The sequence below is a fragment of the Theobroma cacao genome, chromosome 6 (assembly GCF_000208745.1).
Source record: "Theobroma cacao cultivar B97-61/B2 chromosome 6, Criollo_cocoa_genome_V2, whole genome shotgun sequence".
In the NCBI taxonomy this organism is placed as follows: Eukaryota; Viridiplantae; Streptophyta; class Magnoliopsida; order Malvales; family Malvaceae; genus Theobroma; species Theobroma cacao.
This window is the reverse complement of record NC_030855.1, coordinates 3720011-3740194: the sequence shown is the minus strand read 5'-3', so window position 1 is coordinate 3740194 and position 20184 is coordinate 3720011. Positions and strand designations below refer to the sequence as shown.

Below are 20184 nucleotides of genomic sequence, written 5' to 3'. Positions count from 1 at the left end.
GATCCTTGTCTTAATTGCCCTGTTTTTGTATCTATCATATTGTCTAGAATTAGATTCAAAGAGTTTATTGTGTTTGGATGTTGGTACCAGATGGAATTCAATGCTGCTCCAAAATTTGAAAAGGCTTTTGCACCCTTTGATGTGGCCGATAGTGGTTACAATATTGAGCTATTGATGGGAGAGATGGGGTACCCAACGAAAATGATTGGGCAAATGTTAGGAGAATTTTTCTTTTCTCGCAACAATTGATTTGTTAGTAAAGATTTGGGTTTTTACATAATTTGTAATACTTTTCTTGATTGTGTTTGCGAGGCGTATTGCACTTTGAAAGAAAGAATGACAAGAAAACTTTGATGTTGATTTACAGGTTATGACAAATATAATGAAAGACAAATTTAACAAGGACCAAAAGAATGTGGAAAAATTGAATTTGGTGTTGTACATCGTCTTGATTCTTAATTTTTTTTTAAAAATTGATTTTGTTGAGTTTTTCTTTGAAAGAATGTATTCTCCTAAGGAAAGCTTCATTGATGAGTAATTTGGAGAGAAAAACCAGTCAGGAAAGTGGCAATCAAAACCCAATAAGGAAAAAGAAAAAAATTTTCTACGTATAAGAGATATTGAATGGAAAGTGACAGAGAGCGCAAAAAAAACAAAATTAGACAAATATTTATCTGAGGATGATACTACTGATCATGATGATTTTAATGTTCTTATGTAATGCAAACTCCATAGTCACGTTTCTTATACTTTTTGATAATGCTCATGATGTATTGGTTGTCCTTGTATCAACACTTTTAATATTTGTGGATGTGTGCTTGATACGTATAGGAGTTCTGTGACTCTTAAGCTCGTGTAAACACTTGTTTGTTCTCACATGTTTTAATTCGAAAGACATTGAGTATGATATAAAAGAGCTTAAGAAAGTTGATTCAAGTAATTATTTTATTTATTGTTTTTACTTTATTCATTTGATTTTCTCAATTTTAATTCTTACATTTCTTTAGTTCTTTATTTAAAGGTTAATTTATCTTTTTTTTAATATAATTTTTAGATTTGTTGAAGATTGTGTAATATATTCTTTAGCTCTTTAGATAATGTTATTGTTAAGAATTATGTATATTTTCATTTGTAATATATTTAGGGTTATTTTAACCCATTAATTTATATTAATTATAATTTTTCCTTTAACATTCTAGAGACATGTTGATAGGAGATATCAGGTGATTGATGGATTCGGAACCGTCGAATCAAATGTACATGTCATGAAGTTTATGGTTGTGTAACTTTCAACTTGTATGAATATATTATAAATATCTACAATTATTTTTTTATTCATTTGAAATTTTTGTTGTTTTGATTATGATTTATAAATACGCTTATTTAATTGCCATGAAATTTATATCGTTTAATATTTTTATTAGTTCTTTCTAAAACATGTCATACCAAATATTAAAATAATATTTTTTAATATGTTGCCAAAATATAAATTTATTGGTTACCAATCGACCAACCAATCGAAACTGACTGAATATAATCAGTTTCAGTTATCTCGGGTTCCTACTCGAGGGTCGATCGGCTTAGGTTGCTCCCCATATGACGTCGTTTAGACAGGTTTCGGAGCACCGACGGATACTCCCCCCTATGATGGGATCTATATTGCCCATAATACAAAAAAAAAAAAAAGGAAAAAAATTATATATCCTGCCAACCTTGTTGTTCATGAAGAATATGTAGCAATATAACAAAGAAAGAGCGCCATAAAATGTAGTTGTTATCTCATGTTACCTAAGCGTGAGATAGCAAAGCTAATTAGGCAGCTAATCCTTGAGAGTGAACATGTTGTATTGAGTCTTGTGGTCCTACCCCACTCCCATGAAATAGGATGTTATTGGAACAGATTCTGCCAACTGAATTTCATGCATACGCCATTCATGAAAAAGTCCTAGCATTTTTTTGATAGATGAGCATAGCCAACTACCATGCTGATAATGATTTGGATAAAGAGAAAGGATTGCAGATCTAGACTGCTCAGTCACCGAGAATATTTCCCAACTAAAATACTAACTCTTAAGTTCAGGATTCATCTGGTGGCTGAAAATACAATTGACAGATCAAGCAATATGGTGCACCTCCGTACGCATGTTATCCCAGAAGATTTGTCAGATCCTGAACTCTTGAAGTTTCATTGGATCCTGTGTCATCCAGCAATTTACATATATCAGTATACGGTTCAAACATGAAACTTTAAGCAAGCTAAGTGCAGGTGCAATACTATGCCTGTAATGTCCCATTGATAATTTCAACTCGACAGCTAATAAGTGCTATGTTTTCATGTAATTTTGTTTTTGTCACAATATGAAGTATCAAGGATAAGGACCAAAAACTAAGAAGGTAAAGAACATAAATAAAATTGCACATGACCTACAGTCTCAAGATGGCAACAAAGGTCAAATAAAATCATAAACAACTGCCTTAAAGTACTAATTCACACACCAAAACTCCCGCAAATCATGACAGAAGAACATGGAAATGGTAATTAATGTATTCTTTGCCTCAAAATGGTCCGTAAATACAAACCTTTGCCTCAAGTCCTCTTGCGCTTCGCTGTTTTGATGTTCTTAACGATATAATTAATGACTTCCTTTAGCGTGGCTTTCCTGTTTTCCTTGAAGTTCCATAGCTCAGAAATAACATATCTCCCACTGGGATTATACTCATTTAATTCTTTAAAAGCTGTTACCACTGCCTCATAAATCCCTTCACCCCATTCCTGCTTTAGATTTCGTAGTTTCTCATCTTCTTCATTTACAATTTCCTGCACCACACACAACATTATTAAGCACTCAGTTATTCATTGATATTCTTTCTCAACAGCAATAGCCGTCCTTTTTACCCAAGGGGCCCCCAACAGAAAAAATAAGAAAAGGTTGAATATCAGAGACATCATTTTAACAAGTTATTTATGCAAAAGTACTCATCAAAAACTTTTGCAGAAATCAAGTGCAAAACGGTGAAAGAGGCCATCTTTATATCCATAATTCACTATAATTCACAGTAGTGAAAAGGCAATATCAAAGAGGCTCTAGAGCACTTATAACTTCTGATTCTTAAGCAAATCAAAAAGGAAAATCATCCACTTCATTCTCCATGTGACACCAGAGATAGTATTTGCACTATTTCTATATTTCAAGCAAAATTTGATCCAGGCCTAGGACTAATTAAAATATAACTTATGACTATTTGACTTAGGTTGCCATAAGGATGATATGCAAACAGTATACCTTGTGATTCCCTCCCTCATTTATAATTTTGAATGGATGCCACTCTGGATTCTTTAGATTCTCCTCCCACAACGAGCATAGGGTAGTGGCCTGTACTGCTGCTTCATCAGGTGAAAATCGCAACTTACAAGTGTTTTGAAAGGCCTTTTCATCAAGCTCTCCCATTCTCTTCAATCCAATATTAACTCGAGCACCCAACAACTCTCGCAAACCCTAAAGAGAAGAATAAGAATATAGGTTCCATGACCAGTTGCATGAATCTACATAGTATTCTGTGGCCTGGGCAAATATAATTCATTCCTAAGCCAAGAAAAAACATGGAGTACCTGAATTAACACTTTCCGTGCTTCTTGTAGCTCATCGTTGCTCTGGCGCTCTTTGACTATAAGAGCTTGGTTTGTCGACTCCATATCTTGCAGATCCTCAATCTTTTCTTTCAACTCATTATTCATCTCTTCCATCTTCTTCTGTACAACTGCATCATCTTGTCCAAGATGCTTCATCACCTGCAGCTTCCCTTTCAACTCTTCAATTTCCATTTCCAACTTCTGCTTAACATCCAGCTGTTTTTCCAACTGAAGTATCTTTTTCAGGGCCTCTTCTTTCTCCCTCTGGAAATTTAAAAATCCCCGTTAAAAGAATACGTGAAATAACTATAAAGTGAAAAAATACAATGTGCTACGTTACAATAAATTACTATGTTGAGCACCTTTTGCTCTTCAACCAGTCTTAACACATTCTCATCAGCCTTTTTCTGCTCCATAGAAGCCAACAGAAGTGAATTGTTTCTTTCATTATTCTGGAAAAACAAAAGACAATGTCAGTGACAGGTGCCATTATGCATAAATTAAGCAACTGATTTTCTCCTAGAGCAATTCAGACAGTTATTGCTAATGTAGCCTTAATTTTAGTATATAAGTCAGTACTAGCAGCTTTTGCCAGACTAAAATTAAAACCTATAAGTAGTACCCTGAATAAAAAGACTCTACATGTTGATCTTAATTTTTGTTAGGATGAAGCAACAGTACACTTGGCATGATATACTACACGATAATGAATATGTATTTAACCATATTGAAGATAATCTTATTCAGAACTAGAACTGACTTGAAATTGCAACGGAAAAACAGAAAAAAAGATAGCTTGGTGATAAGCATGTAATTAATTGGCCAATAGTTCCTCAAAAATGTGAAGGCTAGGCGGTTAGCAAGGAAAGACAGATTACTTTCTTCTTGTCTTCATCAAGTTTTTGTCTCTCACGCTCAGTTAGTGCCTCACGTTTGTTCAATTCCTTGCTCCAATAGTCAATTTTCCTTTTCTTTGTTTCCAATTCATAATTCAGCTTTTCCTGTTCTTCCAAGATCCTTCGAACATTATCTCGAGCAAGCCTCTGCATCTTCCTCGTCTCTGATGAACAATTAGAACACAAAAATACTATTAATTCATGTCTTATTTCAAGCATGATAATTTTAAGCCATCCGTGAATAACAATTCCGATTTTATAACATAATAGATTAAATGAGTCCGTGCTTGTACTTCAAAACCCAAACAGCAGTCTAGACGTCTATCTGATTGGTACATGGCCATTAGCTTCACAAACCATTCAGAGATTACAAATAAACTCTTAAATCTACTCTGTAAGAATAAAACATAAAGCCATAATCTGATTTATTACATCAAGAAGAGAAGGCCGAGGCTTTTCAAAGAAAAAAAAAAAAAGAAGAGAAGGCCGAGTGTAGTAAATTAAGTCCAATCCTTAAGAAAGCCATTTGAATTTGAAAATGATGCATGTCACATTGTTAACAAAAGCTAGGCAAACTTTTAACATTCTTAAAGTGTTTACAGCCAACTAAACATGTGAAGAGCAAGTGTCTACATGAAAAAAGACGCAAAAAGGTTAAGACAAAGAAACTGGACCGACCTTCAATAAAGGCAAGGTGTAGTTTATCTTTCTCTTCAAGCATTCTGCTTAAGGACATAGTCGTCTCATTGTATTTGTACTGTAATTCTTCCAAATTTTCATTTGTCAAGTCAATTCTTGTGGCCAAGTTTGCCACAACATTATTCCTATCCTGAGCAGCTTCTTGGACAATGTCAGAAATGGTTCTTAATTTTCCCACCTTGCGAAGATATTCCCCTATTGGCCCGTCAGATTGGTAGTCATCAGCACGTGCACACCAACCATAAATGTTTGAACCAAGATGTGTTCGTTTCTCATTCCAATGTTTTTTACTACGAAGCTCAGTTACAAAAACCTTCTCAAACTCTGTTGCATTCATGAATCCATTCCAATCATTATTGAATTTCAGTATGGCTTGTCCAGTCAGATCTTGCTCATTCCAGAAACTTTGAACTTCTAATGGTTTGTATTTAGCGAACTTCTTCAACCAGTACCCTTGATCATGCAATGCATTTTTATCCTTTGACTCAGCTACTATGTTAAGAATTATTCCCATCCATGGCCAAACATAGAGATCATTTTGCTCGGGAGTTTGGTTAACAGGTCGTGGTACAGCTGGACGCAAGGTCTGATCTGCTTCACTAGCTAGGTCAATTTCCAAATACTTTGCCAAGGCCAGGTGGTTTGCCTTCTGTATTGCACTTCTGTTGGCAGATCCTTTGCCCACTCCAGAAGCATGTTGAAGCAGATCCTTGTACTTGTAGTCTTGTTTCTTCTTCCCAGCACAAAAGGGGCATCTTAAGCTACCATTTAAGGCCTTCACTTGGTACTTCCCAGATTTAAGCTGTTCATAAGGCTTTTCTATGTAGTCATTAATCTCAGACTCACTAAGATCTGACTCTTCACCAGAACTGGAATCCATCTGATCAGTCTACATTGTAAAAAATGTTAATACTAACAATAATACATAGCTGAAATCATGACCAAAATAGCCTTTTAATGAGTAGCAAATTCCAGAAATTGGGTTATAGAGAAAAGCCTCATCATTGAACATGATTATGTCACAAAAAATACCTTTGGGCACACTAAAACGTAGAAGAAAAAGCATACTTCAGAAATTAACTGATAAAAATACTAAAATAACAGCAAATGTAACCAAATAGCTCCCTAGTAAAACTTATGCAATAGATAACATGGAAAGGATATCACTTCATTCTATTGCATAATGTGAGGTCAAACCAAAAGTAAAAAACAGAAGATCATTTTCCGAGGCATAGTTCAAGATTAAAATTGAGCTTTAAGATATATACTAAATGAAGGGAGCAAAAAATAGCAACAAAAAATTATTATTAAAACAGCAAAGCAGCATAAAAAAAAAAAAAGAAGAAACTTGAAACCACCAAAAATTTATGGAAGTAGCAGAAAAGGAACTATAATATGTTTAAGCACATAAAGAATGATATGCACAAAACTTCACTAACAAAAATGGGTTTTCTTTCATTCTTCAGTCACACTAACCAGCCTTTCAAAGTCAAAATTTCCAAGTTTAACACTTATCCATTTACACATCTTTTTTCAATTAGACTAACTAATATTGACATCCTTTCAAGAAAAATGAAAAGGGGGTTACTTTACAAAAATTGCTTTCAACACTCATTCCTATTAAAAGTTTCCCTACATTATTTATATTTATTATTCAATTATAATTTCCAAAGGAAAGAAATTTTCCACATATTCCATAAATTTCTGAAAATCCACAACATTAACCCATTTCGAAAAAGAAAAGTTTGACAGCTAGGTTTGTAAACTTTCCACTTGATATCTTCAAAAGGAAAACAAACAGTAAAAATCCTTAGCCACGCTGATTATTTATTAACAAAAATTGCAAGACATGTAAAGACGATTACATATCTGAAGCTGCATTATACGCACTAAACAATAGCTTAAGCCACATTTTCTTTCGACAAAATGATAGCCAAAAAGAAACTCATAAATTAAGGAAAAAAATTCCAAAGTCAGATTTTGAGAGAGAGAGAGAGAACTGACGTTAATTTACTCGAAGAGAAAGCTTCGTCCCTGATTTGTTCTCTTCTTTCCTTCCCTCGCTCAGTAATTTTGATATTTGAGCTCTGCGGAGCGGAAGTTGAGTCAATTGCGAGGCCTAAAAATGTCCTTTCGTATTCTCTGTTTTTGCTTCTATTTTATGCTTTTGAATATTGGAGAGTGGGGTGATCGAGTGCACCGAAGTTCGAGGAGTCCAGACGCGTGGCTGTGTTTTATTGGTTTCTTGGCATTGGGTTCTTCTGTTGGTCTGACGTGTGAGAGTGGAATTACGAGGTCATTTTGTGTGATTAATATATTTTTTAATTAACGAGAATAATGTACCAAATGAAAAAAGAATCTTTTAAAAATAAAATTTTGAGTAATCTAATAACCTTGAAAAATATTTATAAACACTCATTATCCATCCAAAATTTTGTAAATATTATTTTACAACATGAAATTCTTTAGCAATTCATTGAAGACTAATGGAATTCTATTTGATAATCAAACAATTTAATTTCTCAAAAATGGTATAATAATAATAAATAATAGATTTATAAATGTGTATTTGTTATTTATAAAATTGTAAGATGTGGAACATCTATGTGTCAGCGACCCATATTTTCAACTTAAAAAATATACTTATATGTAAAAGAAGATTCTTATTTATAAATTTAAAACTTATTTCATCTGTTACTAGTGACACTTTTATTCATAAAAAAAAATAAATTATATCTTAGATCGAATCTATCTCAACCTTGATATATCTCATAAAGTTCTTATTTCAATGAAGAGTAAGTCAATTCTAATATCACTTATTACAGACTCATATTTTTAATCCAAAAAATATATCTATTAAATAAAAAATTATATATAAATTTAAAAACTTACCTCTTCTTTTATTGATTTGAAATTAATAGCAAATGGACTGTGATCTGCTTAAGTTCCATTTGAGCCCAATGGGGACAATCCCATACATTTTCTTGCCAGCCCAAAGCCAAGACCAAGGCTAACCAAACCTAGCCCCAAGTAAGGAGAATTTATATCCCAAGTTGTACAAACTCACTCTACTATTTCACTACTATACAATGACAAAGAATTCATGCATATCACTTTTATCTTCATTAATTTAATTAAAATGTTGGACAAGAATTTAATTATTATATATGTTAAATTATTTTTAATTTCTATTTTAAATTTTTTTATTATAATTATTAATATTAAAAAATTCATAAAATTTTATGTCCAATGCACAAAATCAAAACTAATTAAAATATTAAAAACCAATATAATAATCACTGAATCAGAATTTTGATCCTTAGACTTAAAGACTCAATAGAGGACCAAGAAATATGATTTGGGTAACAAGTAGATGACCAATTGTCATCACTCATTAGTTTTAAACGACCTAAACAAGACAAAACAATAAGAAAAAAGCAAAAGGGTAATTGATAATAAAGATGTTGAATCTCTTTTAGTAAGAAATTCTACAATCTTCCAAGCATGTGAATCAATCAGTGCAATGTGGGATCATATCATCATCATCATCATCATCATATAGAATGGTAAGAAGAAATCAGAACCAGTGCTTTCCATGCATATATATTGCCAAAACCATAATGATTAAAACAAAGCTATCATTAAAATGTTTGCCTTTAAACGCTGGCCTTGAGTTCTTATGGACAGTACAAGAATTTAATTCTGGCCACACATTGAACTGCTTGCCATCTTTTCCATAAATTTTGGCTTTCTAACCATAATATAAAAAATGGGAAAAGTTTCATTGCTCTTAATCATATTCATGTAAAATTCAAAGTTGCAATCTTTTAAGGAAGATCTAAATTTGAGGTGACCAACCATGATCATTATTAATAACACAGACCAAAGAAAAATTGGTTTGGCTTGGCAAATTGGAATCACATCAAGCAAAGTAGTTAATAGGGACAATGGAGATCCTTTGGTCTTAAAAGTTGACATTAGAGTTAAAGAAACAATGCATATTGTTTTATGTTCTTAAAGGCTAATGATTAATGTAATACTTCACCATTTTTTCATTAACCGGACCGAAATCGAGTTAATGTTCATCTTTACTTATATATACCAAATATTGTAACATTATCATCTCAGTAATTTCATTTTTAATAAAACACCAAATGTCATCATAAAAGCAAGAATACTCTCAGTAATTACATTTTTAGTATAATACCAAATGTCATCATAAAAGCAAGAATACCTTGATGAATTGAGTGTTTTCTTTGCTCATTTATGAAATGATTGGGTCTAAATGATGTAATTTCATCAATTTTGTTTCACCTCTCTCAATTCAATTGTTCATTGATTTGGTTTTCTTTCACCTTCTCATTTTGCTTCCTATGGAAAAATACAATGCAAGTGATGTATAATATTGATGCTGTGAAGGGCAAATGATATAAAAGAATAGGCTTTACTTTCCATTTATCAATGGATATAAATCAAGTAACATTGTTGGGTGTCTGAAAAGAAAGTTTGTTCCCACAATCTTCCATGCATGTGCACTGTGGGGGCATGTATAACTTAGCAGTGGAAAAGGCAGGGCCAAATAGTTTTCTCTTTTGAGACTTTTGACTTGATAGGGCCATCTAGAGTCATGACGTACTTTAAAAAGTTATGACATTTTGCTAAAATACAAAGGAAACCCAATCATCCAATATTTTGAGCCAATTTTATTGGTTTAATGATCTTTATTTAATGAAAAAGGTGGTGTTGGCCAGAGAATAACGTGGGTTGAATTACCAACAATCTTTTTATAACTACTTTACGTCATTAAAGAAAAAGCAAGGTCCTCTATTTGTTTAAAATATGTTTATATGATTTCCATAGGATTTGGTGGCATAATTTTATGTTAAATTAATGCTGATACTTAGGATGGAAAAGAATAAGACATGTGTCACTTGAATTTTTTTACGATGAAATAATAAATTAAATAAGTTTTAATCTTTTATTGAGTTTAATCAAATTTTTATATTTATATTTTGAATCAAATAAGTTTTTATAATTAATACTGACATGTTATAGTAAAGATTGGGATTGTCACATGACTATATTAACATGTTAAATTAACATGCAATATCACTATCAACTATAACAAGTCAACATGTCACATCAGTATCACATGGATATAAAATTATTAGAGTCACGATAATTAATCAATTATTAATCATACGAGGTTTATTTGATTTAAAATAAAAATATAAAAATTTGATTAAACACAATAAAAGAATAAGAACTTATTTAAATTTTCGTGAATAGTTGCAAAAAATTTTTAAATATTATATCAAAGATAAATGATAACTTTGGATCACCGTAAGTAAAGTGGTAAATTTACATCTTATCCTATAAATTTAATATATGATTTTGTTATATTTTAAATAATTCAATAAAAAGGAAATATTCTTGGTAAAAAAAACAAAAAAAAGAAATATTTAAATTTAAATAGAATAATTGGGTCATTATTCATCATTTAAGTTTTTGAAATAATCGATCATCTAACTTAACATGATATTTAAAGTATCTAATTTATTATCCCATGCTTCTTATATATATATGAGTGATAACATGGTGTGATACTTATACACGAGGGGAGTATTTAATTTTTTTTAATTGACATTAAAATAAATTTCATGACATGTAATTAAGGTTGCGGTATTTTAGATACTACAATATAATAGTAGTTGCTTTTTCTATATATTACCGATTGATATGATTAAGTTGAATATTTGTCTTAAAAATTAATACTATTTCACATTTTATTATATAAAGAAAATTAGAGAAAATTGGGAAGAGAATGGAATAGATTAATGAAATGAAAGGAAAAGAAAATAAAACCTCAATAAAAAGTGTGGGCATTTAGCATGAAGTTGACCTCTTCAGTCTTCATGCACTTCACTTTCATTGTGCGAGACAAAATGATGAACCATGCATGCCTCTCATAGTTTCTTGTTTGAAGCAAATCACAATCCACAATTAAATGGGTTCCTTTTCTCATTTTCTCCCCCTTTTTAATTCCATCACTTTTCAGTCTTAATTAATTTCCGAATGGAGATTTCTACATAAAAATTTTAAACATCCTTTTCTTTTTCATAGGTTTGTTTTCTTTCCTCACAAAATCTCATGTTAATCATGTTCATAGAGATGTGACATCATTTTTTGCTAGCTATTGACTTACCTAACGGGCACAATCTTTTTTTTTTTCTTTCTTCAGGTTTGGATATTAATTATGATATTATTAGGATATACTATAGAAGAAATTATGAAGAATAATCTTTTTTGATAGGGATATTTTAAAAATAATTATCAAAATAAGTTTAACTGTTTTTAGTCACGACTTGACAAAAATAACCTTAAAATTATTTCAAATAAATTAAACCATTCATCATAATTTCTCTCCATTTGTGTTTTTGATTTCTCTCTCTCACCATTCCAGTCTCTCAAGTTTTATCGATTTCTTTCTTCAGTATTCGTTTGCTATGCTTCCGATTTCTCTTTCTCACATTTTCAGATTTCTCTTTCTTGCGCTTTCAAGACACCAAGTAATGGTTTTGATGTGCTTGGGTGGGTGACTATTTGAAAATTTTGATTTTTAGGTATTTTGGGTAAAACTAAAACGGTAGAAATGATCACAGATATTTAAAATAGCTTTTAATTGAATCAATTCAGCACCTAGACACTAATAAACTCAAAAAATTGAAATTTACAAACCTAAGTTTTCAAAAAAATTTTTTATTTTTAGTTGAAATAGGTATTTTAGATAAGAAAATTTATATTTTGATTTATGAAAATATGTTAGAAACACTTTAATCAGTGCCAAATTGTAAAAAAAAAAAATGAAGAGAGTTGAGAGGATTTGAAGTTTTGGTTCGTAAGTAACAATAATATTTTAGACATTAAAGTATAACAAAATGTTTTTGAATATGACGTGTAACAATAATTTTTTTTTAACATGACGTGTAATAATAATATATTTTTTTCAACATGACATGTAACAACCTTTTTTAACCATGGTGTGTAACATGTTTTTGTACATGACGTGTAACAACCTAACCATGACATGTCATATGTTTTTGTACATGACGTGTCACATGTTTCTGTACATGACGTGTGACATGTTTCTGTACATGGTGTGTAACAACCTAACCATAGCGTGTCACATGTTTTTGCACATGGCATATAATAACTTAATCATGACGTGTAACAACTTAATCATGGCGTGTAACATATTTTTGTACATGATGTGTAACATCATAGCGTGTAATTTTATTAAGGATAATTTTATCCAACTTGGTTAAAAATAGTTAAAATTATAAAGAGAATTATTTTTAAAAACATCTTATCTTTAAAAGTTATTTTTAAAAGTGCTCCTATATTATATGAGGAATTACTTCACCCGTTGTTAATTTGTTTTAGACTATATATCCATCCTAAAAATATAACATGGTATTAGAGTAGACATTACTTCTCATGTTGTCTATTCGGTCACATGATTGATCTATTGTTCGTGCACGTGAGAGCGAGTATTAAAATGGCAATAAAAAAAATCTCTCATCTGTTAAGTTGAAAGTATCCTGGACACGTATGAATATAACAAGGGCCAATTCATCTACTGTCAATTGATTTTAGATTGGATATCCATCATAAAAATTTAACATATGTATAATATTATGAAAAAGACACTATCAAAAATAAATAAATAAACAAGTAATTATGATAATTGGAAAAATTCTGGGGCCTCTCACGCACATGGAACCTATACACATGGCTTGTGGGGAAGAGGATTTGCTTCTAAACTTATTACCTCAATCACAAATGAGGCGCCAATATTACTGTTACTGATGCCTTCAAAGCATCTCTATTTAACCAAAGGTATAACGTCTCTTGCTTGGTGTAGACATAAATGTGAGGCTGGTGTCACTAAAAATGACATCCAATAGAAGAAAAATCAGCAAAAATCTCTTGACCAGACAAGGGAACCCAAGAGAAGAGTTGAAAAGCAGAGGAAGGGCTAAGCTCATAAGAAATTAAGCCATGGACGTCCACAAGAAAAAAGAGAATATATGCCACCTACTGATGTTCTTCCTTAAACCCTCAGTTTTAGAGTCTTTTCATATGGTTCCACCTATGATTTGATGTTCCACTTCATCTATAAGATAATTGATTAGCTGCGATCAGACATTATATATCTTCATTCATCCTTTTTCTTTTGTATCCCCGCCATACAATGCATTCGTATGGATCCCATGCTCTCATGGAAATGCAAGTACTGTACCCTTATACCTTTGCTGAATGCTTTTGTTTCTTTCACAGACCATGTTCACTTGCTCAAAGATGTGGGGAAATTCCATTGTTTATAGTAATGCATTTACAAACAGTTTCCTTTCATATCATAACCTTTGAAATGGAATGAAATGAAATGAAACACCACCCTAGCTTTCATCCTTTAGAAATTAAACAAGGGTCTTTACCAATTCCTCTCACCCCCAAAAGGATACCACTGATGATCAGACTGATCTTTAACAGTGAAGAACATATTCCAAATTCATAACATGCATGCATGGTAATGTTTCTCATGAAGTTACCCTGCATTTAATCTATTTGCTTCTTATTTTCTGAAAAAGAAGAAAAAAAAAAGCAGCCTTTGGATTTCTCAAAGCTGTTATGGTATCAAACAAATAATAAAAATAAAGAAGTATATATATATATATATATAGAGAGAGAGAGAGAGAGAGAGAAATTGGTTTTTGTCAATAGTTTCTTCGAAACTAGCTAGGAAGTACTGTGGAAGCTTCAAAAGAAACTAGATAAGCTTCATAATTTAATTCAGTTTGATGGGGATGCACATAAAATAAAATTCCACCGAGCCTGTTGAATATTTTAATGGTCCATTCTCAGAGATTCCCTGTAGCAATTACTTGATATTTTATGCTACTAGTTAATAGTATTTTAGTAGTATGCTCGTGGTACAACAGCCAATCACACATGAATCCCATGAGTGGGGAAACCAAGCAGCTATTGTTGCTGTTAATTATCAGCCAATAGACCAAATCAGGCTGCTTAAAATTATGAAATGGACTGATCATAGAGTTTGCAAAAGGCTAGGCTAGGAATCTGATTAATATATAATGCCAAGATGAATCTGTATTAAGTAGGATTCAAATGATTTCATCTTTTAACTAGGAAGGGGTTGAGATTTGGTGGATGGATTTGGATGATCTCCAATGCATTGGAGAGTTCAATTTTCATTTCTTTTGTTCATAATGCCACTCATTAATTAGCTTATCCATGAACTCTGACAACATATTTAGTATTTTCTAATGAATCATTGAACCAATAGATAGGAGATGAATCAAACCCCAAGGTTTAATTAGTAAGCTATCAAAATGTGGAGCTTTGAACCTATGCTATGACTGCATGTCTGACCTGTCTTTTTTTCTCAAGCAGACACCAAAGTAAGAAGCTAACTACAGTTGTCCACTCCACTCCATAATCGAGTGAAGGCATGGAGTAGATAAAAAACCTGATAAGTGGGAAAGACAGGAAATTCATTATTCATGTCTCATGTTAAAAGCCTCTTTCCAACAATCATCTACTGCAAGACTTCTTCAATGTCCCACCCTCCACTACCTCCAGAGCCATACCCTTCTTTCTTTTCCCATCTCATTGTTGCAACCACTAACTTAGTTCTTTCTCTCTCTTATCTCTTGGGATTCTCTAAGTCAACTCCTTGTCTGTAGTATAAATACCTGACATTAAGCTCATCAGTAGCATCCAAAACAAGTGACAACGAAGTGCGGTAACTTAATTAAGCCTTCTCTTCTCTTCCTATTACACCATTTATTATTAGTTTACGTTTGTTCTTTCAAGTTTGTTTTGAATAATTAGTGATATAAATGGAGAATGAGGATGTTCCATCTGCTCCTTCAACCCCAGCAACACCAGGGACTCCTGGTGCTCCTCTCTTTGGGGGGTTTAGGGGAGATCAGAAGGGTGGGATCAGTAGAAAATCCCTTCTCAAGAGCTGCAGATGCTTCAGTGTGGAAGAATGGTCCATGGAAGAAGGGAGATTACCCCCTGTTTCTTGTTCATTGCCACCTCCTCCTGTCTCACTCACAAGAAAGGTATGAAAAATACACCAAGTTGTAAGAAGAGATCTTTTACATTTAAAATTTATTTGTGTGAAAATTCTCAATGGCTTGATGCGAAAAGGGCATTTTGAGTTATTTGTGCTGCTCTCTATGGCCTAGTCAAACAGATCAGTTTAAAATTCAACAAATAGAGATCAAGGCTGATCCAGTTTTCCATTTGTTATTGACCAAAACCAGGTGGGAGCTGAGTTCATAGGTACTCTCATCCTAATCTTTGCTGGGACAGCCACAGCCATTGTGAACCAAAAGACACAAGGCTCTGAAACACTCATTGGCCTGGCTGCCTCCACCGGCCTTGCTGTCATGATTGTTATACTCTCCACTGGTCACATCTCGGGAGCACATCTCAATCCAGCAATCACCATTTCCTTTGCTGCACTCAAACACTTTCCCTGGAAACATGTAACCTCCAGGTCTTTTTTTTTTTTTGGTTTTATTAGAAACTTTTATATATATACATCTAACTAACAATTTTGCTTTTAATATGCAGGTACCAGTCTACATTGGAGCACAGGTAATGGCATCACTATGCGCTGCATTTGCACTAAAGGGAGTGTTTCACCCATTTTTGGGAGGGGGAGTCACAGTTCCTTCAGGCGGATTCGGTCAAGCTTTTGCTTTGGAGTTTGTTATTAGCTTCAATCTCATGTTTGTTGTCACTGCTGTGGCCACCGACACTAGAGCTGTAAGTGCCCTTTTCCCATGTGCTATTTCCAAGTGTAAAAACAGCCCATCAAAGAGACAAGAAAAGACTATAAATTATTGAGGACACTAATGGACAAACACCCCTCTACAAGAGACCAGAGTCTCTTATAATTTGCATTATTTTTTTCTTTTTTTTTTTAATTTTAAACTCCTAAGAGACAAGAGTCAATGAAGACGTTTGCACCCTACAAAGCTCAATCTCCAATGAATAGAAACAAAACACAAAGATAATAATAAATACAAGAAGTTCACATCCCCGGAAATCATAGGTCAAGGTGGAGAGATAATTAGATACTATTGCACCCATGTTTACCTCCATTTCGAAGGTGGTTAGGAATTGATTTTCACCTACTTTTGACTCACCAAATTTCCCTGCATGAGACAAAATTATACTGCAGGGCATCACTATTCATGAAATATGTTGTGGAAAGAACTGTAAATCGATGGTTTAAGGAAGATGGATATGGGAATCTTGTAATGTGAGGGGTGACAATGTGCAGGTGGGAGAGCTGGCGGGAATCGCGGTTGGAGCTACTGTCATGCTCAATATACTCATAGCCGGGTATGTCACTGAAATCCTTTGTTGTTATTATTATTATTATAAACCAGAAGATTAATCACGAGATAACTTGTAAAACAAGCAGAGTCATCTCAGTTCTGTCTTGACAAGGTTAAGAGCCATGTCTTGTGCTGCTAAGGATCCTAATCTTCTTTGGTCTTTGGTTGATTTATTATTTGGGATTCAGCCATGCCAAGTAGGTTAGTGTTTATCCATAACTTTGCTTAAGGGGAGAGAGGAAGATCAAGGCTGTAAGGAGACAATTAGCACATGTTTCACTGATCAAGAAATTAAAATATATCTGTGACAACTAGATATTAAGACCTCTTGGACTATTTTCTTTTACTCCAACAATTTTGACATAATCTAGGAAATATATAAATCAGACAGAAAATCTAAGTGAAACGTCTAATGGTCTGATTCTTCGTTCCAAGTATGAGAAATGGGTAGCATTTGGTAGATATTGTTTGAGAAGTCTTTGGTCATAGAGGCCACTGCTGTTGATCTTGGCATGGTAGCTTTGCCCTAGTGCAATAAGATGATATTGAGCTGTGATTTTGAATAGTCGTCATAATTTATACCTTCGAATCTGCATAAGCATCAGGGTTTTTAGCTGAGTGTATTCATTTTCAATTTAACAACAAATATGATAAGTATCTGCTAGAAATATATATAAAAGATCAAGTCAAACCAATTATGACATCAAAGACAACTCAGTGCCCACAATTATGAAACCCCATCAAAGTTCAAAGCCACCCACCCCCCTTTCTTCCTTTTCTTCTTTCTTTAAAAAAGTTAACACTAATTAAGGGACGGTAGAGGGAGGAAGGGAAGAGATTCTATGAAAGCAACATTTGGGAAGCAAAATACAGTTAAGGAAACAAAAGAGTGGGATCGTAATTTGAGCTTTAAAAATTTCTACAGTACCTTCAACTATTAGAAAGCTCAAAAAGAAAAAAGTACCCTTCCTCTTCTCTGTTCAATCCTGACCACAATGAGAATTTAGCGCTCTCAACGCTAAGTACTTGATGAATTCCATGAGATGTTCCTCAGAAATCCTTTCTTTTGTGCTGTGGAACAGACCATTTACAGGTGCTTCAATGAATCCAGTAAGAACATTGGGGCCAGCCATAGCAGCAAATAACTACAAAGCTATATGGGTCTACTTCACTGCTCCCATCCTGGGGGCGCTATGTGGTGCAGGAACCTATACTGCTGTCAAGCTGCCCGAGGAAGATGGTGAAAAGCCTTTAACTGTGAGGAGCTTCAGGAGGTAATTAGCATCCATCAATGACCTGCACGATCCAGGACTTCATGAGGAAACATAGCAGATGAACGGGGAGCAATTTCATAATTGTGACACATTGGAATTTGGATATAAATAAGTGAATTGTGTGTATCGATCATATATATATATATATACATGTATAACAGTGTAGTCAAGCTCTAGATGTTCCTGAAAAATTGGGAGAAAAAGATACAAGAAATTGGCATTTGACTTTCATTGGCGAGTGTATATTGGAGTTTGGCTGGGTTAAAAAAGATGGGGAACGACTGAAAATAGGAGGAAGAAACAGGATGTGGTTTAGGGCTTTCAACCCTTGTTCTCTAGGGGCAAATGACCAGGAAAAAAGGGTATTGTGTAGGCCTTTTCTCTCCTCTTCCAGTGTTTTTTTCCCACCTATTTCCCTCCCCCTCTTAAAGGCCATGTAAAAGCGGAGAAATGAGAAATGAAGATTGGATCTCTTACAGTGTTTCTCTTCCTCCTATTCAAGACTCTTTAGCTCCTTGTTGAACCACATTATTCAGATATGCAGTTTTGCACATATAGAATATGCATTATAACTAACAAGTAGTTCCTCTAGAAGCTTTACAAGTTTATTTTCATTTGCAGACAATATTAACCATCTAAATTCAAGTTGGCCAAGAGACAAGTTTGTGCATCCACAATCATCAGTCATCACAGGACTTGTCTGTGCATTCAACATAAATATTGCACTCAGCAATTTTTATTTCCTTTATGGACAGTTTGGATGGGAGGATTCAAAGTTGGAACCTCCTTGGAGGTAGAGAGTAGCAACTATCAAGCTATTTCCTTGGCTATGTACTGCTTGTAAGAAAATCTATGGGCAAAAGCAAATATGTAATCGTAAACGGGATACAAAGATTAAAGTAGAAAGAAGTACACTGCCAATTTCTTCTCAATAAGTAATATCAAGCTGTAACCGAAGGCAGCAAAGTCACCACTGAAACCAAGATGCTACATGAAAATGACAAAAAAAGAAAAAATAATGTGACATGGTGCCAAGCTTTGCAAAGCTGATGGGATGAAGTTCCTTGAAAGCTTCTAATAGGAACTGGTTAGCATAAGCACCAGAATGGAAAGAAACAACTCGAAAATTATAGAATTCAACAGAAAATTATATTCGATGATATCAATATGATTAACTTGCTACGATAAACTGAAATGCCAATATAGACACAAGAAAGCTTTAAAAAAGCAATAAAAAACATCGTAGGCAAAATTTGAAATCCCACAAAATTCAATCAAAGATGCATATAACTGGGAAAGAAAAATGGGAACTGACACAGATTTAAAATTGGATTCGCCTCCATGGTAGACAAGAATGCGTTTTGGCCCTACATTGCAATGTGCTTTCATTTAATATTACTAATGTCAAAATCCAAAGCATTTGCTTTGCTTTCCCATCAACTAAACAAGCCAAATGAATTATCAACATACATTGACCCTGGAAACAATCACAAGTTCCCAACACCTTGAAACTCTCATCTTTATTTATTTACTTTCTCTTTTCATTCAATTCCTCAGCAACCAAACAATCCTGTGCTTTAACAAATGCACAACCCTCGAATAAATTTAATCTCAAAAGCCCAGTCAAAAATGCAGAGGATAAAAGAAAAAACTCAAAATATTTCCTTACAGCTTTCTTTCCCTTCATTTTATCGGCAACCAAATGTTTCCTGTCCTCCAAGTAACTAGCCACACGTTGAATCTACCAAAAACCAGTCAACCCATTTACTCAATTAACGGGAGATTCTCATTCAAACAGGCAAAACCCGTCGGGAGTGCCCCGAATCGGAGCAGCCTCTTCCGTAGAGAAAGCACCATTGCAGCGACCAAAACGCCAAGGAGATCGGCGACGGCATCTCTGGAAGAGGCACCAGCAGAGGGGAATAATCCGAGCTGGTCAGCAGCCTCTTTGGCAGCGCCAGCGGCGAGGGAGAGGATGGATCCGACCCGAATAGAATGGTTACGGAGAAAGGAGAAGCGGGAGAGTGAAGCTAAAGTGGAGAAGAGGAATGTAAGAAAGAAGCAGAAGAGGAAATGGTAGAGTTTGTCGGGTGCCAACCATGGATCTTTGTCGTCGTCGTTGTTGCTGGTACTGCTTTCGTCTTCCATTCCGACCCAAAAAGTGCTTTGAGTCGAGCCAACGATCGTTTTTTGTTTGTTTGGTTGAGTTCATTGCGAGCTCAAGAGTCAGTTTCAATTTACGT

At 33.8% G+C, this 20184-nt stretch overlaps 3 protein-coding genes across 4 annotated transcripts; 1 reads left to right on the top strand and 2 right to left on the bottom strand.

The window, feature by feature from the left end:
• LOC18595414 (factor of DNA methylation 1) lies at positions 1696–7402 on the bottom strand. 2 transcript variants are annotated; one of them, XM_007023340.2, is made up of 8 exons: positions 7231–7402; positions 5206–6115; positions 4510–4691; positions 3994–4083; positions 3611–3895; positions 3285–3497; positions 2581–2818; positions 1696–2195 (listed from the first exon to the last, which is right to left on the bottom strand). In XM_007023340.2, exons 2-7 carry the CDS (start codon positions 6104–6106, stop codon positions 2588–2590), a joined length of 1902 nt encoding a protein of 633 aa, XP_007023402.2. In that variant the 5' UTR covers positions 6107–6115; positions 7231–7402; the 3' UTR covers positions 1696–2195; positions 2581–2587. The 2 variants fall into 2 exon arrangements, with proteins under 2 accessions (XP_007023402.2, XP_017979324.1); XM_018123835.1 differs by having other exon boundaries at positions 5206–6106; positions 7231–7373.
• Positions 14843–18494, top strand: LOC18595413 (aquaporin NIP6-1). The gene is made up of 5 exons (XM_007023339.2): positions 14843–15377; positions 15582–15806; positions 15895–16089; positions 16610–16671; positions 17750–18494. The coding sequence occupies exons 1-5, from the start codon at positions 15150–15152 to the stop codon at positions 17943–17945; spliced, it is 906 nt and encodes a 301-aa protein (XP_007023401.2). The 5' UTR covers positions 14843–15149; the 3' UTR covers positions 17946–18494.
• LOC18595412 lies at positions 17302–20184 on the bottom strand. Its single transcript, XM_007023338.2, has 2 exons — positions 19611–20184; positions 17302–17963 (listed from the first exon to the last, which is right to left on the bottom strand). The coding sequence occupies exon 1, from the start codon at positions 20087–20089 to the stop codon at positions 19706–19708; it is 384 nt and encodes a 127-aa protein (XP_007023400.2). The 5' UTR covers positions 20090–20184; the 3' UTR covers positions 17302–17963; positions 19611–19705.

Excerpts from the sequence above, each read along its gene's own strand:
- LOC18595414 (XM_007023340.2), bottom strand. The coding sequence starts at position 6,106 with ATGGATTCCAGTTCTGGTGAAGAGTCAGATCTTAGTGAGTCTGAGATT. Across the intron at positions 4,084-4,509 it reads TTGATGAAGACAAGAAGAAA|AATAATGAAAGAAACAATTC; the intron begins GTAATCTGTCTT and ends TTGTTTTTCCAG. Across the intron at positions 2,819-3,284 it reads ATGAGGGAGGGAATCACAAG|GAAATTGTAAATGAAGAAGA; the intron begins GTATACTGTTTG and ends TGTGTGGTGCAG.
- LOC18595413 (XM_007023339.2), top strand. The coding sequence starts at position 15,150 with ATGGAGAATGAGGATGTTCCATCTGCTCCTTCAACCCCAGCAACACCA. Across the intron at positions 16,090-16,609 it reads TGGCCACCGACACTAGAGCT|GTGGGAGAGCTGGCGGGAAT; the intron begins GTAAGTGCCCTT and ends GACAATGTGCAG. Across the intron at positions 16,672-17,749 it reads CTCAATATACTCATAGCCGG|ACCATTTACAGGTGCTTCAA; the intron begins GTATGTCACTGA and ends GCTGTGGAACAG.
- LOC18595412 (XM_007023338.2), bottom strand. The coding sequence starts at position 20,089 with ATGGAAGACGAAAGCAGTACCAGCAACAACGACGACGACAAAGATCCA.